The sequence below is a fragment of the Peromyscus maniculatus genome, chromosome 12 (assembly GCF_049852395.1).
Source record: "Peromyscus maniculatus bairdii isolate BWxNUB_F1_BW_parent chromosome 12, HU_Pman_BW_mat_3.1, whole genome shotgun sequence".
NCBI classification, from domain to species: domain Eukaryota; kingdom Metazoa; phylum Chordata; class Mammalia; order Rodentia; family Cricetidae; genus Peromyscus; species Peromyscus maniculatus.
This window is the reverse complement of record NC_134863.1, coordinates 28579669-28602118: the sequence shown is the minus strand read 5'-3', so window position 1 is coordinate 28602118 and position 22450 is coordinate 28579669. Positions and strand designations below refer to the sequence as shown.

Sequence of the window (22450 nt, the reverse complement as noted above, 5' to 3'; positions counted from 1 at the left end):
TCACTGCTAGCTATGGAAGCTCATTACTTTAAGAGATCTGGTCGAGTCCACTATAGTGACACATGCTTATAACCCTGCACTTGGTAAACTGAGGCAGAACTTCAGTTTGGGGCCAGCCAAGGCAACACAGCAAGACCCTGCCTTAAAAGGCAAATGAGGGAAAAGGAAAATGGGGGACAAGGAGGGAGGAAGAATGAACTGACTTAGGTAAAAGAACAAGAGTCTACAGCCATTACCACTGTGAATATGCCCAGTCTCATCTAAATTAGCAAAAGAAACACACAACTAGATGAGAGTAAGAGGACGTAGTCAAGTATGGATGTGGGCTGGAGAGATGGCTCAGTGGTTAAGAGCACTGACTGCTCTTCCAGAGGACCCAGGTTCAATTCCCAGCACCCACATGGCAGCTCACACCTGTCTGTAACTCCAGTTTCTGGGGATCAGATACCCTCATCTGGCCTCTGCAGGCACCAAGCTTCAACATGGTGCACAGACATACATGTGGACAAAACACCAATAAACATAAAATAATAAAGATCTAGATAAAAATTTTAAAAATTAAAAATAAATGTTAAAAAAGAAGTATGAGCTGGGCGGTGGTGGCGCACGCCTTTAATCCCAGCACTCGGGAGGCAGAGCCAGGCGGATCTCTGTGAGTTCGAGGCCAGCCTGGGCTACCAAGTGAGCTCCAGGAAAGGCGCAAAGCTACGCAGAGAAACCCTGTCTCGAAAAACCAAAAAATAAATAAATAAAAAAAAATAAAAATAAAAAAAATAAAAATAAAAAAAAGTATGAATTGCAGAAAAGACATGGATTTTTTGAGACTGAAAAAAATAACAAAATGTAACATGGCTCAGAAATACAAGTAAATAGATCAACTAAAGGATGGAAAAGCAAAGATAATTATTATAATAAAATGAAGATAAAAGAAAAAACTTCAATGCCTGTTGGAATTTAGAACATCATCTTGTGATACAAGGACCATAGATTTCTACACTTTTTTTTTCAAATTACAATTTTTTTTTAGAATTTCATACATGAGTACATTTACCTAATTCCCACCCTTCCTGCTGTCTCCCCCACTTGTGTCCTTGTGTCCCCCACTCCTTCTCAAATTCATGTCCCCTCTTTAACGACTGCTACATCTGTATGCATTTATAAACACAGCCTGCTGAGTGTATCTGGTGTTGCTGCTTGTTTCTGTGTTTAGGGCTGACCACCAGAGGCTGAACCACCTATCAGGGGATGGTCCCTCGAGAAGACCGACTCTCTTCAGCGGCCATTAATTGCCCTGTAGCTGTCCACCTGGAGACGGGGCCTGGTGAAACTTATTCCATCCACACTGGCACACCAACAGGTGCTGTTGTGCGGGTCTTGTTCAGGTGAGCATATTTTTGAGGTAACACGAATCTGTAGTCAAGTGTTCTGATGGCAAAATATTATAGAAAAGCAGAATAAAATCTCACTGGGGCACAAGAATGAAATACTTTCACCTAGGTTGGCTATTAGATGGACAACAAACAAACAAAACAAAAACTTTAGCATTTTATCTTTTGAGGATCTTTGGGGGAAGCTTTTATGCAGAATATGAGCTAGAAAAGTCAAGTTGGGGCTAACTTGACTGACATCTGATGAGAATATATTCTAACTTAAGGGGTCGGAGATACTTCACAGGCTTTCTGCTGAGATCAGTAGCCTGGTTCATCAGAGTGGGAAGAAAAGAAAGTGTACTTATTTTTAGATATGTTTCACCTGGAATACCTACAGAGGTCAGGGAATTACTAAGGGGTCATGGGGAGGGGGTTTAAAGGGAGGTGAGACAGAATGAACTTGTATTAAGGGTTAAAAGGGAAGGATGGGACAGGAAGGGTTAAGCTTGGGATGGGGGGGGAAGAGCAGAGTTGAAGAAGGAGTATGGAGAGGGATAAATATCCCTAACTACCCTTTGAAAAAGATATATGAAAAACTACTACTGTTGAGCTTCTAAAACGAGTGTATAATATGTACATAAAAGAGTCAAAATGGAGTAGCCCTCTAGCAAGGCACCAGTGCCCCGGCTAGACACCAGAGGCTAACAGATTAGACTGACATGCAGATTTAAATCAACAGTTTAAGCACATCAGCTTCCTCACAGTAAGATAAGCCCTGCAGGTCAGGCACTTCATATCAGACAGTAATACTTCCAGACCCTTAAATATGGCAGAAATGAAAGGCGTTTACCATTTACAGAGTTGTAGAACACTGCTCTTGTGCTTTTGACACTGCTGGCACTGCCCACAGAGCCTCCAACATCCCATAATTCTATATAGTAGGTCTTCTCTTCTGGGGTTCCTTCTTTGTAGTCATGAACCTAAGGGGTTAATGAAGACAGTCATTAAGCCGCCGCACAAACTGGTGAGCACCTCATGCAGTTGAAAGGGTGGCCATTCCTACCGGTACCCTGCCCATTCTGATTATCACCTCCGATCTCTCATGCTTGCTCTTTACCAGTTCAACTCCACACTTTCGTCCTATTTGACCCTATATTTGATGACACGAACATCTTCGGACAGCTCCTTCCTGCTCTCAAAGCTTTAGTTCCTTCCACTAAGCACAAGGCCCATGACCCACTCTTCCACTCTCTTCCACTCTCGTCTTTCTTAGCCGCATTCATCTGACAAAATTCTAATCCTGGCAACAGCCTCTTTTTCCTCGATTCTGCCCCTGAAATTCAGCTTCCTGAATGTTCAGCTCAGAAAACTACATCCCAGCAGACTGAGTTCTTTTCTAATTCCAGTGTGTGCCCTGGAGTCATCCTCCCATCAATTCTGCTGTTCACTTTTCTTTCCCTGATAATAATTTCATACTTTCGCTTCTTTTTGAAATTTCCAGTATCTCTTCTCTAGACCCAAGAAGAGGTAACTTTTATCACGTAGGACTGAATAATAATAATAAAAGACCTTCCTCCACCCGTTCTTTCTGCCTCCTGGAATGTATGCCCATAGGATTACTTGCCTCTGCTTTTACCTTAGGCTGTCTGTGCCCCTAAGGCTAGGTCTGAATCCTCTGTGCAGGAAGTCCCATCCCATTTCATCCTGCAAAGACGCAGTTACCATTCCCGCTCTCCAGCATGGCATTTCCTCCTCTGCTGGGTAATTCTCAACAACACACAGATATGCCTTGTCTTCTTTCAGCTACCATGCTTCTCTGTTCATTTTCATAGAAGGCTCCAGAAAGTTACCTATTTCCAGCTCAATTTTTCCTCACCTTTTTAAACATAAATTTTTTTGAAAATTCAATACATGAGTACTGTATTTACAACATTTCTATTTCTCCTCTTCTCCAATTCCTACTGTCTGCCCTCTGACCTCAAAACTCCTCCAATCCATGACTTCAATTATTACTGTGTATGTATATGTGTGTGTACACATACACCTACTCAGTCTGTGTAGTGTTCCTGCATGTAGATATGTTTAGGGTTGACAACTTGGGATTGGGTATTCTACCAGGGATTCTCTTTCTCAGCAGCCATTGATTACCTGTAGTTCTGCATCCAGGGGTGGGACCTTGGGAAATTTCCTCCATCCACATTGGCATGTCAACTGGTAGTATCTTTATGTAGGTCTTGTTTAGGTGACATATTGTTGAGATTTCACGGTGCAGCTAATGACTAGAAGATGCTACACTTTTTCATGCTTATGTATATGATAATGATTATTATTTGGGAGGTGCAGACCATTATGCCCATGTGGCGGTCAGAGAACAACTTGTGTAAGCAGTTCTCTCCTCCACAGAGTGGGTTCAGAGATGAAACTCAGCCAGCAAGCCAGGCAGCAAGCACCTTTACATGCTGTGCGATCTTCCTGGCCTGCACACTCCTTTTTTCAAATATTTACTTATTTTTATTTTATGTGCCCTAGTGTTCTGCCTGCATGTATGTATGTGTACCATGTACATGTCTGGTACCCACAGAGGTCAGAAGAGGGCATCCTATCCCCTGGAATCACATTCTCTTCAGAACTCTCTACGGCCTTTGCACAATCTCTCAAACTATTTCTGATCAAGATTCCCAGTGATCTCCACAATGCTAATGTCAATGGTCGAGAGAGTTTTCACTGCACTCCACCACTTGGTCACCTCCTGAGCTTTGCAGTCTGTGTTCACCTGGTGCCTGTGACACCCTACTCTGTGGGTCCCCCAACCCCGTCTCACTGGATGGTCTTTTACAGTGTCACTTAGGTTCTTCTCACTTCTCTCATTCCTACTGCTGGAGTGTCCTATTTCTTCTGTCAATTCCTGCTCTTCGGCAAGTTCATCTACTCTTAGGATTTTATGTATGTTGATGAATCATAAGTCCTGATATAAGTCCTGGGAATTTTAGACTACCATATTAACCAGGCTACCACTAGGAATGTCTAATAGGCACTTCAAAGTTAATCTATTAAAAAAATTGACATCCTTGCCTTCTTCCCAAACCCATTCCTCTTCCAGTTTTCAGTCTTAACAAAAGGCAATCCTTTTGTTGACACAGCTTTGATATCTTTCCAATAAGCTGAGTCAAAACCTTAGGAGTGAACTTTGCCTCCTTGTCCACTCCACAACTGCTCTGTCAGCAAATTCTGTTCCTTTGATCACCACCTCAATATTGTCATTAGGGAGATGGCTCCGTTTACGTCTTTGCCTGAATTAACTAACATGGCCTCTTAGCCAGTCTCCCTACTAGAAACAGTCCCCAGCCATTTGTTTTTCACAAAGTGGTTAGGGGGATTATTTTAAAATCCAAGTGAGATCATCTCAACCCTATGCTTAAAAAAGTCCAATGGTTTTCTCAGTCACAATAAATGTCAATCTCTTTTTATCCCTCATGATCTAGGCTTTGATTTAACTATTTAAATATTCAAATATTTAACTATTTGGGAACAAATTCTGATATACAATAATCAGATTCATCATAATTCAAGGGTAGAATAGACATCAGACTTTTCAAAGGAACTTAAAAATAAATATATAGAGCCAGGTGGGTTGTATACCTGTAATCTCAGCACTTGAGAGGTTGAGGCAGGAGGATTATGCATTTGAAGTTGGCCTTGGCTATACTGTGGAACTTTGACTCTCTACATCTCATTATTCTTTTCCTCCCTTCCAAAAAAGAAAACTAGGCATGCTAAGCTAGCAGAATCAGGTTCTTTGGGGGTGAGGCCTAGGCATATACATCTCCAAATGATTCTGCTATAACTCTCTACTGGAGAGCTGCTGTTTTTACAGAATGGAACTATTCTGATTTTAGGCTTAGATCTCTGCTATGAACCAGCTTTGGTATTGCTGAGCCTCTTGAGGAAAGAGACACATTATGCATCTCTAAAGCATCTATTGGCTTTAAAATAATAATGACAAAAAGACAACTTAACTATTTAAAAGATGTCATAAAATCCACTAAACTTCACATACTCTACTCAACAGAACGTTTTGTATTTTGCTGAATTCATTTGTTTAGTTTGAAATCCTTTGGCCAGAAAAGCGTTTGCGTACATGTGGTACTCTATAGATAGTCACATTGACATTAAGGAGATAAGGAACAGACAAAGACAACAGATAGCAAATGATGACAGCAAACTCACAGATGTTAGAATACACTGTTTTAGAGAATGAAAATTAATGTTATAAATTGCAATAAAAAGCACTGCTATTCTGCTATGTGACATAAATAGCTGATAACACATAACTACTCCAAATCATCCAAACCAAAAAGGTTAAGAAAGTGAGGAAATATATGACATATTTTACAAAGATTCTAGGCAAAACTATTTAAATAGGGAGTAAGTGATCTGTTATGAAAAAGCTTGGCCCCGTCCACACACCCCTCAGGGGCTTGTCTTCCTCACAGCCCAAGCCAGGGCGAGTTAGGTTCTCTTCTTGTATGTCTGTATCCCTCCCTACGCTGCTGTCTTCTATCTCACTGTTCGCTGTGTCTTACTGAACACCCACGGTCTCTTCTCTCACACCGTGAGCTTGAGAGAGCAGGGGGGCGCACGCTATTCATCCTTGAATCCCTAGAAAATAGTGTGATACCCACAACATGCTTGTTAAGTTAATATATTTGTGTCATGTTACCCTTCAAGGTTTTATTATATTTAGTTTGGTTACTAAATTTCTGTTTTTCTTAGGTATAGTTATGAGATGAAGTAAACTGGAATAAGAACTTGGTCAAAAAGCATAGATTCTTGGACCATCCCTGAAGCTTCTGAGACAGGATCAAACCCTGTATTTTTGTAATACAACTCCAGATCATGCCTTCTTAGCCTTGTAATGTACTAATTAGCCTGTTAGCCTGTCACTTTGGGTATACATACTCCTAAGCCACTCTGATGGCTCATCTATACTCCTCTCTACCACAAAATACCTTCCCAAATCAGTTTTCAAATTCCCTTCTAGAATTAGAAGAGGTGTCTTTCTTCCTTCCCAATTTGCTTAATTAATACTCAGCTAAATGAATCCACGTGCAGTGAGTCCTAAGACTTTAAAACTGTAGGTTACAAGAAAGTTAACAGTATACTAAGCATGGCTCTTGACAAGTAAGTGGGATCTGATGTTCTATTAAGAGTCTAACATGACAGGCAGAGTAATGCTTAACTATAAGATGCTTTTAAAAAATTTTTATTTAAACTAAATCCTCAAGGATCTGATACTTAAAGACATCCAGTGCTTTATGGTAATACAGTTGGGCTTTCTCAACAGGAAGCAGGACTCTATGGGAGTCATCAACAATGAGCAACACTCTTCAGTACCGCTCCCTCTCACATGTCTCCTGAACAACAAATAACGACCACACATGGGTTCATTTCATTTGAGTGCTTCAATGTAACCTTTAAAGGGAAATAAATTCAATAGAGGAAGTGATACACATCAAGGAAGAACAGATGCTAACGAGTTCAGTTTAGTAGCTGTGCCTACAGAATTATTCTTAAGTGAGTGTTGGGAGAAAAGGAAAAGTGGGACCAACAGGGCAACTAGAGATGCAACAGCTGTCCTGGATGTTTGAATTAACGGGACAGAGGCTACTGCCAACTGCAGTTTTTCTAGTAACTTCTCAATTGCCTTCAGTCAAGCTCATTTTATCTATTTTAAAAAAGATCTTCCCCTCTGTCCTATACCCATTCTTTCCTTTCTTCAACTCTAACCTTCACGGAAGACTGATTTACACCTGTGTCTATTTCCTGGCTGCCCAGTCACTCTCTGCCACTAGTATGTAATGACACGTCCAGAGGTCAGTGCTAACTTCCCAGTGTTTGTTCTTTCTTCCCAACTTGTAGCTCGGGCATTTTATAGTAAAGTCCAATGCCGCTCTCTTCAGGACTTCCCAGGTTTGCTCATGTAGTAGTCCATCCTTTTAGCTTTATTCTACTTTGATCATTTTTCTACGATCCCTCTTTTAGGAACGTCAACTCTTTAAATATACCCAAGGTTTTCCTTCATCTTTTTGAACTCATTGATTACCATAATTTAGGATGATTTCTATATACATGATTGCAATTCCAAATTACCCCGAACTTTACTACCTTGTTATCAAATGCTTTCTGATCAACTTCATATGATCAGACAGCTCAGAGATGCATCCTTTACTATGTTTAGAACTGCATTTCTTCTGATTTCCTTCTCTCTTCCCTATGGTATAAGCCTTTGGGAGGAGGGTTAAGTCTGCCTACCCAGTAACTCAGGCCATCATCAGCACCCAATCATCAGCATCTTCTACACATCACTCATGTTCTCTCAGATTGCGATCATCTTGTTTGCTAGTACTGCCCTGTGGTACTGTCTTCAGTGATGCGCATGTCCAGGACTAACTGCCAGAAGCATGGAACCAAACCATCCAGATATGGCTCATTCAACTGCTGAACTAATTTTTTTATTTTAGTCAATTCAAACTTGTTGCCACATGAAGCTAGCTGTTACCACATTGAGCGCACTGATTTCCTTACATTGTTCTGGAATAAGAGGCAGTGAAGTGATTAAGAACCACAGGCTTCTGGAGCAGGCTGTCTGGACTTGAATCCCAATTCTGTCACTCGCTAGCAACACGACCTTGACAAATCACACAACGCCTCTGTGCCTCAATTGCTCCCCGTGCTGAACGTGGCACCAACAATACCCACCTCACAGAGTTGTGGGAAATCAATGAACTGCTATGGACATGGGTTCCTAACGAGAGCAAGCACTGAAGAACATCAGCTGTCATTACCACTGTCACGTTAAAGACGACTATATACAAACCAAGGAATCCACTCATATCCCTAGTGAGGATACAAACGATGCCTTTTTATTTTCCCCTAGTGCCTGCACATTGTTTCGTTACCCAAAGAGAAATTCAATAAGTATTGATTGCATGCAATGTACAAGTTAGAGAGTTAAAATCCCATTAAAGTGAACTAGAAACGACAAATCAATTTCCTTATTTATAATCTGTGAAGAGATTGAGCTCTAAACATCTTGTTGTCATTATTAGAAGTAGCCATGTGCTTATCAGTCCATTAGATTTGAGGTAACAAAGTCAGACACTAGGAGTGAAGAATACCACAAAATAAAACTCCCTGCTCAATTCAGTTAGAGGCCTCTGCACGGAAGAAGGACCCAGAATGTTATAATGGCTGAGTAGATTCATTAACTTCATGCAACACTTGAAACAATCACATCATCACCTTCTCATCCCTATTTTTAGTTGCCTCTTACTTCACATACCTAAAGTGAGTTCAGTGGGGCAACTGTGTCCGAGAGTTCTGAAGAGTGGGTATTCCAGAATCTAGTCCTAGAGCTCTCTCCTGCAGGCCCCACACCACAGACGCGGCAGTGATTGTACTGGGAAAGCTCCAGGACTCACTGTTCTAGGACATTGCTCAGGCCGTTATACACTTTCATCATTTTTCTACAGGGAACAACTGCTCATTTGATTATAATAGTCGTGATTTACGTTTCTATGACAACTTTAGATTATACTTTCAAAATGTCTTTTCCTTATGTCACCACTCATGAGACACATGCTTCTCGGAGGAGGAAGCCAGAGATCAACAAGGAGCGGTAATAAAGCCAGGCCCTTTCAGCCCACACGCCTTAGTCCTCGACAGAGTCGGTCCGGTCAGCCTGGCTTCAAGGGAATCCTCCAGCACCACACTGGTCGCACTAAGACCAGTCCCACCACTCCATGAGCTCTGTCTACTATAACTTCCCCCTCTCCTTCCTTTTTATTTCTTCTTCTCTCACACAATACATCCCGATGGCAGCCCCCCTCCCTCCGCTCCTCCCAGTCACCCCTCCCCTCCCTCTCCCCATTCCTGCTCCTCAGTTTCCCTTCAGAAAACAGCAGGCTTCCCGGGAATATGTCCTCTGCATATAGCTGGGGCTGTTGAGCCTGCTCTCGGGACCCTTCTCCTCCTCCTTCAGCGTTTATTCCAGTTTCCTTTGGGGCAGTTTCGAGCTACACAGAGTTCTTAGAGCTCTGTAATGAGAACAACAACCACCACCACCACCCCTACGGCCTGCAGGACTTCAAGGAAACTCTTAACTTGGTAATCCCCAAAGCAGAGATTTTTCTCAGGGAATTGCTGGAACTTCAGCATGTCAGACCTTTAAGAAGTATCTAGTTTGGCTGACGTGCTCTCTAGGGCTTACACAAAAGTGTTAACTGCAGAAAGGCTCAAGCCTCCTTCCACAGAGGGGGCCCTGCAGAGACACAGTCTGGCTTGGAGTCTTCGCTGCCGGCTACACTCAGGACATCCATACACTTGTTCTCCTCTGAACACACACGGGGGGAGGGGCTCTCTTGGAGCTCTCGAATTCTGGTCCTCAAACTACTAATCATTTGACCTCAGTTATTTCCTTCCTCCAAGAATTTCTACTTTCCCTAATGGAGCCTTACCCTATAATTACAAAATCCTGTTACATCTTAGCCTCACCTTTCTGTATTAACAATAACTATCTCTATCCCTAACACACAACTTGGTATGCCCTTTCAGATGCTATTTATTCTTCAACACTCTTGTTTTTGTGTTGAAAAATATGAAATGCCTTGCTTGTCCCCAAAGTTCCATTCAGTTAATTACTCTACCGTTACCTAAGAGCCTAGTGTTGTTTGGAGTCTGGACCATCGTTTATACTCCCTTCTCTCTGTTCTTACTGCCAGTCCTGAACAGTTTTCTGTGAGCATCCAGACTAGCCACTGATGACCTACATTCATCTGGAAAACTCATTCAACATCCCATTCATCTCTACATAATCGCCTTAGATGTTTCTTAAAATGCAGATTCTTGGGTGCCACACTTATCTCTAAATTGGAATATCTGGAGCAAGATCCATAAACCAAATTAAAGGACAGAATCTATCAGACTGACCATTAAAATAAACTTTGTTTATTTCCTACTTAACAGGAGACACACCAGAAAGACATGGCATGTAACAGCTCAGTGAAAGACGGAAATAAGATACACTACAGAAACACTAAAAATAATTCGTTTAAACTATTTCAGGACCAGAGAAGATACACTTCAAGGCACAGTACATTGCCAACCAGGAAAGGGACATATTACAGTGACAAAACGTTAAATCCAGGGGCCAGTCAGACTGCTCAGTGGGTAAATGTGCTTGCTGCACAGGCCTGAAAACCTGAATTCAATTCTGGGAAATCCTTCAAGCAATTGGAACAATCTCAAACTAGTGTATATCTCAAAACAGGCAAACACAGCAGAAGAGGAGGAGGAGGAAGATGGTGACACACAAATATAGTGAAAGATTACAGCATTAACTCCTTAAAATGATCAAACAGATAAGAAAATCAAACCAGCAGAGACAGTTAACAAGCTTGACTTACTAGACAGAACACTGCATACAGCAATGACAAAATATGCATGTGCATTCCTTCTGACCTAGATATGGAACACTTGACAATTACTTAACAAAAATGACCATAAAACAAGACATGGAGCAGATCTCCGGCAATTTTAAAGGATGAAATTATATAGTATATATTCTCTGAGCACAGTGAAAATAAGCTAGAAACCAGTAATTATAAGATCGTCAACACTGTCAAATGTTTGGAAATTAAGGAGCACACTTCAAATAACAAATGAGCCAGAGGAGAAATCACAATGGAAATTAGACAATGTTTTGAACTGAATGATAACGAGGCAGCTAAAGCTGTGTTTAGACAGAAATTTCCATGTCTCAGAGCTCTGTAAGAAGCCTGAAAGAAATCAATGAAGTAACTACTCATTTCAAGGAGCTTGAAAAAGAGAGGAAATTAAGCCCAGAGAGGTATGGACACCACAGTGAGATTCAAAACAAACAGGGACGGGGAGATTGCTCAGCTGGTGAAGTCCTTGATGGGCAAGCATGAGGGCCTGAGTTCCCTGCCTAGCACCCATGTTTTAATAAATAATCTAGGTGTGGTATCATGCGCTCATAATCCCCAAGCTGGGAAGGGAGAGGCTGGTAGATTCCTGGGGCTTGCTGGCCACACAGCCTGGCCTCCTTGGTGAGCTCCAGTTTGATGAGACCCTGTCTCAAAAGACAAGATGGGTGGTTCCTGAGGAACGATACTCGAGGTCGTGTGCACCTGCACGTGTATGCACATATTACTCTCCACTCCACCTTGCCCACAAAACCAAAACATATAGAAAAGCAACCAAAACAGAAATGTGTCTTTGCTAGACCACTGGCAAGACTGATCAAGAAAAGAGAACCCAGGCTGGCAAGGTCATTCACTGAGTAACGGGCTTGCCTCCAACCCCAACAACCTGAATTCCATTCCCAGACCTCATAGGTAGAAGAAAACAACACTCCTGCAAGTGTCCTCTGCCCACTGCATGTGTGCCATGCTACATATGTGCCCCCCACACTTTTTAAAAGAAAAGCTATAAATTACTCCTATCAGAATTAAAAAAATAGAAAAAAAATCTATAGGATTTGCAGTAATGGTTGTATTGTTCAATTGTCTTATTAAGAGAAATTAAGACAGAGAAACAATGTTTAACAATTTGCTTGATGTGAACAAATTCTTTTTCAAACACAAATCTCCAAAATCAACAAGGGAATAAATGCAATCATTTTCTTTACTGAACTTAAAAACTTCCCACCGGATAGCGGTGGTGCACTTGGGAGGCAGAGGCAGGCAGATCTCAGTGAGTTCGAGGCCAGCCTGGTCTACAGAGTAAGTTCCAGGACAACCAGGGCTGTTACACAGAGAAACTCTGTCTCAAAAAACAAAACACAACAACAACAACACACCAAACAAAACAAAAAACTTCCCACATAGAAAATCACAGTTAGTTTCACTTGTAAATTCAAAGGATAAACAGCATCAATCTCACAAAGTCCTTCTGAAGAACAGGTTAGCACAGTATCAAAACCCACAATGAAATTAGTAAATAGGCTAATACTTCTCATGAAATTGGGTGCAAATGTCTGAGAAACATACTAGATAACTGAGTCTAGATCCTAGAAAACTGTCTAGACTAACATGCCAAGCTTGGAGAGGGCAGGGCTGGAGAGATGGCTCAAGGGTTAAGGGCTCACCAGCTGCTTTTCCAGAGGACGGGGGTTCGGTTCTCAACACCCACCCAGCAGCCTGTAGCATGAATCTTAAAATGTCTTATTATTAAAAACAAACCTGGAGCCAGGTACTGGGGTCAATGCTGGAAGATCAGAGAAGCAGAACAAGCCACAGCCACCTTGCCTTGCCAATTCCTCAGCTGATCCTGTTTCCTCAAACTGGAAGCCTCTGTGTCCTCATCCAGAATGGATCTCAGCTGAACTGCTGCTAAAAGCCTAAAAGCTTAACCAGCTCTAGTTCTTGTTTTTCACGCCTTATATACCTTTCTGCTTCCTGCCATCATCACTTCCTGGGATTAAAGGTGTGAGTCACCATGCCTGGCTGTTTCCAGTGTGGCTTTGAACTCAGAGATCCAGACAGCTCTCTGCCTCCCAAGTGATAGGATTAAAGGTGTGTGTGTGCCACCATTTTCTGGCCTCTATGTCTATCTAGTGGCTGTTCTGTCCTCTGACCCCAGATAAGTTTATTAGGATGCACAATATATTGGGGGACACAATATATCACCACAAACTCCAGTTACAGAGGATCCTACACCCTTTTCTGGCCTCTGAGGGCAATGTAAACATGTGGTACACAGCTATAACATACAGGTAAAACACCTGTACAAATAAAAATAAAGGTAAAGTTGTGCGCGCGCGCGCGCGTGTGTGTGTGTGTGTGTGTGTGTGTGTGTGTGTGTTTGGATTTAGTCCAGGATGGCAAGGTGTGTTTAGTGTTTAAAAATTAATAAACAGAATAAAGCAGGAAAATAATGATCAATATGAAGACAGAATGAATAAAATTCAATGACCATTCAGGATCCAAACTCTCATCAATAAACTAGTACAGGAAACTTTTAAAATAATATGTATGTACAAATCTATATTATTCTGTACATATACTGGGGCTGGGGATATAGCTCAGTGGTAAAGGGCATGCTTGGTGTGCACAAAGCTCTAGGTCAAATCCCCAACACCATATATAAATATAACTCCTATGTAAACACATACTAAATGTGATATACTTCCCCTGGGACTGGGAACAAAACAGAGATAATTATTACAGGCACGCCCATTCTAAAATGCAGCGGATTTTAGCCACTTTAATAAGACAGAAGGGAAAACACACAAAACAATCCTTGGTCCTGGGTGGGGACGGAAATGAAGGGTGGGCTAAGGATAAAAGGAGAGGCAGAAAATTGTGCACAAGTCAGGAACTATGTAATTTTCTTCCTCTTGTAAATGATATAACTAGGCTCAGGAGGTATATTGATTAGTTTAAGGTAACTCTTTAAGTAGAAAAGGCAATTGACCCAGGGTCTAAGTTTCTTTTTAATGTGCTATGATCATCTCAGGAAGGGAGTTAGAAAAGTCTAAAGGAAATTTTGTCAAGAATATGTTACTGGGTCTCCCAAACCTAGATAAAATTGCTATTGAATTCATTACCTAGAACCTAGTTTTCTTTTCTTTTTTTTTTTTTTTTCTCGAGACAGGGTTTCTCTGTGTAGCTTTGGAGCCTGTCCCGGAACTCACTCTGTAGCCCAGGCTGGCCTCGAACTTACAGAGATCTGTCTACCTCTGCCTCCCGAGTGCTGGGATTAAAGGAGTGCGCCACCACCGCCCAGCTAGTTTTCTTACATAGCTAAGAATATAAGCACATATTAGGCTGAAATGATTATAGTCCTTTCTACTCCAAACTCAAAGAAATGCTATAAAAATATTTTAAGGGCAGAAAGTAGAGAGGGAAAGACAGAGAACATAAACTAGTGATCGAGGAAGAGAAAGGAAGAGATATTCATAGATGCTGGAAATGAAGAAAAACCTTAAAATTAAAGGTGAAGGAAATGCCACAGACTCAGACACAGCTTAAGGGCTGGTGCCTGGGGTGTTAGTGGGAAACCAGGAATGGTGGACTCCTTTTCCAGCTTTTAGGGAAAAAGCATGTGTGGGTGAGTGATAAGGAATAGATTGCCATCCCCATCTTGAAATGGGAACCCTGGACAAGCTCCTCAGTCAGGGGAGGAGGCAGCTAAAAGAACTGTCCATAGATCAGGGAATCCTGTCAGGGACTGTAGGTGGGCTGCCATAGAATAGATAAAAGATACACATGAAATGTAAACCTCAGGCCTGTGGCCAATCAGGTGGTGGGGGGAATCATGATATTTAGATGGCACAGGAAGTCTGAGATAGCATTTCTGAGCACCACTGAACTTGCTAGTTCCCTGGCAACAACAGAAACAAAGCAAATCGGGATTTTTGTACAACATAGCACACAGGGCTTCCCTAACAAGGTGTGGGACATTTTTTTTTTTTTTTTTTTTTTTTAAAGAAAAGTATGAACATGGAGCTGGAAAAATGGCTCAGGGATTAAGAGCACTGGCTACTCTTTTGGAGGACCTGGGTTTTATTCCCAGCACCCACATGGCAGCTCATATTTATTTGTAACAAGTCTCGGAGATACAATTCCTTTTTCTGGCCTCTGTAGGCACTGCACACATGTGGTACACAGATGTACATTTGAGCAAACACTGATGTACATAAACAAGGAAAAAAAATCTCTAAAAGATAGAACATTTTCCAAGAATTACAAATCATACAAGATTTGTTCTATAAAGTAGGAAAACATATATAACAAGTGGGATGTTCACTTCACCTTAAAAATTTCTATAATCCAGCCGGGTGGTAGTGGCATATACCTTTAATCCCAGCACTCAGGAGGCAGAGGCAGATGGATCTCAGTGAGTTTGAGGCCAGCCTGGTCTACAGAGTGAGTTCCAGGACAGCTAGAGCTGTTACACAGAGAAACCCTGTCTTGAAAAAAAAAAAAAAAAAAGACACTATAATCCACTATAATCCAAAATAAACTACAAAATGACTATGTAGAAAATAAGTTAATTAAAAATAAAATCCACAATGAAAAATAAGATTTTGAAAAACTTGACATTTAAAGAATGAATAGACACTTCAAGAAGTTAAAAATTGTATTACTTGAAAAACAGAATGAATATATTAACATTATATTAGGTATAATTGAGAAGTTTTAGTCAATTGGAAGGCAGAGATGAATGCATCTTCCAGAAGGCAGCTAGGAAAAATGAGGGGAAAAAAGGATATATGGGGATGAAGATATAAACAGCAAATGTGTTAGAAATTCAAAAGGAAGGAATAGAGGGATGAAGAGAGACAAACAGAAGGATCGTTTGAGAAATGAAATATGAATATAGTACGTCTTCTGATAGGATAATGGGTGTGACTGAGGTGGACTACGATGTAGGTTAGGGTAGCATTACTGCAAAACACCAGACAAAAAGAGTCTTTAAAAAGCAGCTGGAGAAAATCAATTCCCTTAAGAGGGAATAATAACTAACTGGATAGAAGATTTTTAATTGACATGTCAGAGCCTACACCACAGCTCCAAAGAACAGAAGAAAATAGCTATTACTATAACTACCACTTCTTCCTATTTCCTCCCATCTTCTTTAATGTGTGTATGTTTGCAGGGTGACAGGGTGCACATATGGGGGCCAGAGAACACCTTGCTGGAGTCAGTTCTCTCCTTCCATCATGTGATCTGGTAGCAATTGAATTCAGGTCCTTAGTCTTGATGGCAAGGGCCTTGCCCTGCTGAGCTGTTCTAATCAGGTCCCATATTTGTTCTTAATTCAATGGTAAGAAGACATGCCAACAGACGACAGACTTGCCCAGAATTAAACATTAACACTTAATTCAGGGAAACTGCACTGAATACCTAAATGTGACACAGAATAGATGATCTACATGAGGCTCTGGAAGCTTCTGCTTTTACACTGTACTTCCGGGCACAAGTTGGCAGCCTTAGAGCTATAGGTTTAGGCAGAATTATTTATGGAGAATATTAACTGAATTCTCAAAATAATAGTGATTAAAATAAAAGCCTGTACAATCAGATAACTGGGTTCATGTGTTGATTTGCTTTATGAGTTGAAGGAATTTGGTCATTTTTTTTACTTTCTCATGACTTAAGATTAAATAAGGAATGACAGTATTGATGCACAGTAGGAGCTAAATCAATCCCAGTTATCATATTACTTAATTTTAAGTAAGTCCTGTAATTTAATATAACTAACGAAAAACTGAAATAAGAACACATACTCTGATATCCACTGAGCAGCCCACAGTCCATGATGGATTTCCCAGCACTTGATTGTGGCACAGAAGATGGACCAGTGAGGATTTCCCAACACCTGTGGAAGATACAAGGGCTCTAGTCAGCTGAATACGTAGCCTTAAATGGGACAGCCACACTACTGCCTGTAAGCCAGGGAACATGTCACAAAATGGTTTGAATTCCATCAGTGACAGGACTCATGATGTCATGATCCATACTCAAAGGACTTTAGTTCTCACACATAGGTTTTAAAAAAGCAGCTAACCACTTCACCCCAGGTTTATCCTCTGAATAATAATAATAATAATAACAATAATTCTACTCTCTTTTCTTCATTGTGGCCTTTTCTTTTGAAGCAGTATTTTATCTCTTTCTAGATCTCTTGTGCTCAGGCAAGTGCTTGTCACTAACACTAAAGAGCACCTCTTGAAGATCTAGATGGAGAGGAAAGGGATGAACCATCTATTTACATCCTGGTATGGAGTCACTCATTCATTTAACTGGCTATGAACTGTTAATTGTATGAAAAATTCAGGAAATCTCTCTGTGTGAGATATTATATATAGGCCTCCAACTCATGTTTACTTTTTATTATGAAAGCTGTATTTCTAACAACTAAGAAAGTATAAAAATGAAAAAAATCACCTTGGACCACTATTGCTAATCATATGGGGTTTTCTACGAACATGTTGTTATTGTGACCATATACACAGTTACTTAGAAACGGTAAAAACTGGCTGAGGCTCAGTGTTTGCCCGACAAGCCTGAGAACCAGAGCGGCATCCACAAAACGACACACCACAGCCCGGCACAGAGGAGCATGCTTGTAATGCCGGTGTTGAGGAGGCAGAGACAGGCAGTCCCAGAGGAGGCAGGTGTGCTAGCCCGACAGCCTTAGTTTAGGGGCTCCAGGCCAAGGGGAGACGTCGTCGTCGTCAAATGAAGGTTGAGGGCAGAGGTCGGTGAATCTCTGAGCTGTAGGCTTGCCTGGTTTACCTAGTGAGTTCTAGGCCAGCCTGGTTCTACACTAGCCAGGGCTACACAGTGAGACCATGTCTCAAACACTTCCACCCCCAAACAACAAGAGCAATACAAGATGGAAGAGCTGGAGAGATGGTCCAGCCATTAAGGGCATTTGTTGCTTTTGCTGGGGAGCCTTGGCTTCCGTTCTCAGCTATGTGGAAAGTAATTAAAAGTCCACAGTGATATACATTATGATCATGTTTGCAAATTAATTTTTCTCATTCTTATGAATTTTCTGTTGATGCACTCTGCCCATTTAGCTAATAATGGGTTTTAGTGTTATTAACTTACATGACCTTTTGTGTCATACTGTGATACTGGTATTGAATACAAGTTCTTGCACATGCTTCGGAAGTGCTCTGCTCTACTGTGTAGAAACATCCAGCCCTATAGGACCTCTTTACATATTAAAAGAAATTAAACATCTCATGTAATTGAAGCAAACATTTTCTCAGGGTCCCATTATATCCTTTTACATATAAACGTTAAGATTTGAGGGCACTCAAAATCATCTTTGTCATTATACTTACCACATAGTGCCTGTCATCTTCAGAGTATATTGTTGATTTTAGGGTTTACATTAAGTTTCTGTTGGAGGCTACCTAGGGCTTTAGTTATCTTTCTTCTTCTTCTTCTTCTTCTTCTTCTTCTTCTTCTTCTTCTTCTTCTTCTTCTTCTTCTTCCTTCTTCTCCTCCTCCTCCTCCTTCTTCTTCTTCTTCTTCTTCAAGACAGGGTTTCTCTGTGTAGCTTTGTGCCTTTCCTGGAACTCACTCTGTAGCCCAGGCTGGCCTTGAACTCACAGAGATCTGCCTGGCTCTGCCTCCCCAGTGCTGGGATTAAAGGCATGTGCCACCACTGCCTGGCTAGTTATCATCTTGATACATGCTTAAGCCCAAAGTTGGCTTAACTATATAGGATCAGCATCTCTATGTATTAATATTATATAGTTTATTTAGCTCTCTGTGAACTAAATGCTTTAGGTGTGTTAGCCAAAAGGAAACAAAGCTCTCAGCAGTAAGAACAGATGACATCCTAGGGAACAGCAAGTGGTTAACTATCCATTTCTTTAAGAATTTTGAAACATTAACATCAATCTATAAACAGATGTCCTTTCATCCACAGATAAGTGTAATCCTCACTCATCAAGGAAACTTCACGGTGCAACAGACAGAAAGCACTACAGAAAACCACAACCAATCAAAATGCAGAGCTGTGGAGCCCAGTCCCAATGGCTACATCTATAAGACACTCCTGCACCATAATAATGTTCAGGGAACATTACAGAAGGGGAGGAAAGACTGTAAGAGCCAGAGGATCAGGGAATTGTTGTGAGATTGTGTCTCCTAGTAACATCAGAAGCTACACCCATGAAGTCTCACCAACATGACTGCCTAAACATGAGCTCAGCAAGGATGACGCCAAAGAACATGCCACACTGTACAGGGGTGGGGTAGGTGGGGTGGGTGGGGTGAGGGGTATAGACGGGGACGATGAACCGACAACACCCCATGAGGCCTCACCCCTACACCAGACAACTAAGTAAAACGGGAGAGGATGTCCTACCCAGTGCCAAACAATCAGTCCTGAAAACATATAAACACGTAGCATTCTATGGACTTAACCGGTTATATTTAGGAATATACATGCATATGCAAATACAGATAAGCATGCAATAACAGTTAATAATAATAATAAAAAAAAAGAGGCCATGGATTTGAAGAAAAGTGGGAGGGGTAAATTTAAAGGTTTAGAGGGAAAGAAAGGGTAGGGAGAAACATTCTAATTAAATTATAATCTCAGCCGGGCAGTGGTGGCGCATGCCTTTAATCCCAGCACTCGGGAGGCAGAGCCAGGCAGATCTCTGTGAGTTCGACACTAGCCTGATCTACAGCATGAGATCCAGGACAGGCACCAAAACTACACAAAGAAACCCTGTCTCGGAAAAAAAAAAATTATAATCTCAAAAATAAACAAAATTAAAAAGGGGTGAAATGTCAAAAAGGGGGGCATTGGGGGAAGTTAGGACTGATTTCAGTCTTAGAATGAAATAAGTCAGCTATTTGGGGTATATGTCCTCTCTACTTCCAAACACCCAGCAAAATGTCTGTTTAGAGCACAAACGGTCATCTCCAGAAAAGTACATCTACACAATGCACGGCCAGGGTACATTGACGTTCTTAAGAGCTGGAAATGGGAAAGAGAAGGATAACGAGGCAGGAGAGCGAAATAAAGACTTCAATAGCAGTTCTAAAATGTTCAAGGTAGAAAAAAGATTTTTGACACTAAATTAAACTGTGCTTAGCATTAAGCTACTTCAGATTGTGGCCCTTTTAAATTTCTGTATTTTGTACATCTTGAAACCTAATAGGTAGTCAACTATTGGCTGAGAACAAGGAAGTTATAAAGGAAATCATGACTACCACCTAATATCACTTTGCATGCTACAGCTTACGACTCTGGGTTCGAACCTGCTCGCCTCACTTTTTATCATCTGTAGAATGGAGTTAAAGGTCTGACTCTAGAATTAAAGGAATTAATACACGTCAGTGTATTCTTAGTGTGTATTTGACTTAATGAACAAAGTTTCCCGAAGGCGCGGTTTTACCAACTTATGTATGCCTAACAAGAGCCATAAAGGAATGGACCATATCCTCCCGGCTGGGGTCGCCTGGGAGACCGACGTAAGGAAAAGCTAAGGCAGAGAAAGACCCGGGCTCCGCGCCCCCCACCTCCCGCCACGCCACCACGTCGTCCAAAGGAGCAAAGTCCTCTGGGAAGTGTAGTTTTGAGGTCTTGAAAAGGACTTCGGCCATGAACCCAAACGCTAGGAAGTTTTGGGGCAAAACAGCGAAGAGTGAGGGGTATCGGGTAGCTCGGGCGTGTCGGGAGTCCCAGACGCGGGTTAAGCGGCTCACCTGAGTCTCCCAACACCAGAACCTTCACCCGATCCAGGGACGCCATCTTGCCACGATTTCCTTAAGGGTAACGCCCGTTCCTGGATCCTCAGCCAATCAGAGCAGGGTTTGAGGGCAGGGCCTACCATCTCATTGGTCGGTCAGAGCATGACTGGGTTTGATTGAAAGCTTCGCCGTGCGGCCGAACGGGCGGTTTCCAAACTGGTCGCAGGAATTAGGCGTGTGTCCGCGTCTCGCGAGTGGCGTGGGCTGGCTGAAGCCGGTAGTTGAGGCAGCTGTAGTGGGAGTGTTCGAGCGTCCGCTTGGGTAAACCTTATTCCCCGATCTTTGTTCCCGGTTTTCTGATCTGGCGTCTGATTTCATGGTTTCTCCTGTCCGCCCCCCGCCTTCTCTAGTCCCCTCTCCTCGACCACCCTCTTGCCTTGGTCCTCTTCTTAGTCTTCCAAAGAACCATTGCCCGGGAGCGGCCCATGTGAGACCTCGGGTAGGACGGGGCTCGGCGGCGTCGACTGTGGCCCGGGAGCCCCCTGGGCGCGTCTGAGGGTCTGTGGGGGTCTCGGGGTCTGGACACCCCTGAGCACAGCTGGTGGAGGGCACCAGGGTCCGGAGCTTCCTCCGTCGTGGGCCCCTTACAGTACGAAGAGATGGCGAGTTCCTGAAGTACAGTAACAGAAAAGCCGTAGAAGCCGTGTAGAATCCAAGTTCTCCTAGAACTTGGGAAGTAGTATTTTGAAGTCGTCCTAACTAACCGGGCGTCCTGCACCCACTTTGTCCTTCGATCCAACTCCACCTTTCATCCAGCGTAGTCTCTTTTAAAAAATCACAAATTTAATCTCGTCACTCCTTGCTTAAAGCAGTTACAGGTTTAAAAGGATGGCTTATTGCTGCCATTATTGTGGATGCAGGTGTGAAACAAGTGGATTAATTCTATGGAAGCTGGAAGGACGTCTGTCTGTGCTACAAGAACACGTGCCCAGAAGATGCATTGGAAGTTTGATTTAAGTACTTGAGTAGCTTATGCGAGGTACTAGTGTTGGTGAAGTTTCTGGTCTTAGAGATGTAGGTAGAAACTGTACAAATTATGAGGAAATGTGAAGGAGGAGAGTATTAGATGCTACTGTTGGGAATTTGGGAAGGCCAGGAAACATCACCCAAAGCCTGAGGACGTTAGGGTTTGGGCTTGGCTCTGAGGGCCGAGGGAAACGGTGTGTGGACATGAGGCTAACTATGGCAAAAGCAGAGTGATTTCAACTTGTGTCTCCCAACTCCACATCTGGGGCACAGTAGTCCTTAAATGTTTGTCCAATTAGAGTACTGGTCTGAACTGGGTAGGGCGAAGTTGGGAGATGCCTGCTTACTGTGAACAGAGAAAGAATGAAAACCATTAGCTATTACACCAAAAAGAATTAAGAGACCAGAGAAGTTCCTTTCTGAGTGTCAACTGCTCTAGAAACTAAGTAATGTAGAAGTGTGGACTCACTTTTTTTCACTGACTTCCGGTTTTCAAGAGGAGTGGGAAGTTGAAATTTACATGCACTCAAGATTTTTAAATGATGACAACCGATTCATAAGATGTTCAAAACATTTCATATGGGCTGCCGGTTTCAGAACTTGATCTAAAATCCAGAGATCGAACAGTCTTGATTCATCTTGATTGGGGAAGTGGTGAAGGAGTGGAGCCCTGGTCAGGAAGGAGGGTTTAAAATGTAAGGGTTTTGAACTAGGTAGCCCACCCGAGCTTTCATTAGTCCAGCTACCTTATTTGTGTCTTCAGAGGAAAGCAGGGCATTCTATCAAAGACGGGCTTCTGGT

The 22450-nt window shown here is 42.1% G+C and overlaps 2 protein-coding genes across 5 annotated transcripts in view; one reads left to right on the top strand and one right to left on the bottom strand.

The window, feature by feature from the left end:
• The window catches only part of Rabl3 (RAB, member of RAS oncogene family like 3), a 34986-nt gene extending 14149 nt beyond the window's left edge, over positions 1 to 20837 (bottom strand). The window contains exons 1-3 of one of the 2 annotated variants that reach the window (XM_006975726.4): positions 20639 to 20837; positions 16684 to 16775; positions 2221 to 2350 (exon numbers count right to left, since the gene is read on the bottom strand). In XM_006975726.4, coding sequence (XP_006975788.1) covers positions 2221 to 2350; positions 16684 to 16775; positions 20639 to 20684 — 268 coding nt within the window. In that variant the 5' untranslated portion in view covers positions 20685 to 20837. The remainder of the gene's footprint in view (positions 1 to 2220; positions 2351 to 16683; positions 16776 to 20638) is intronic. The other variant, XM_076548842.1, reaches the window with a different exon arrangement.
• Gtf2e1 (general transcription factor IIE subunit 1) overlaps positions 20816 to 22450 on the top strand; it is a 32036-nt gene continuing 30401 nt past the window's right edge. Inside the window, exons 1-2 of one of the 3 annotated variants that reach the window (XM_076548841.1) lie at positions 20885 to 20944; positions 21544 to 21662. The gene's annotated coding sequence lies outside the window, so the exon portion shown is untranslated. Of the gene's footprint in view, positions 21123 to 21543; positions 21663 to 22450 lie in introns of all 3 variants that reach the window. The other 2 variants (XM_006975725.4, XM_015994615.3) reach the window with 2 other exon arrangements.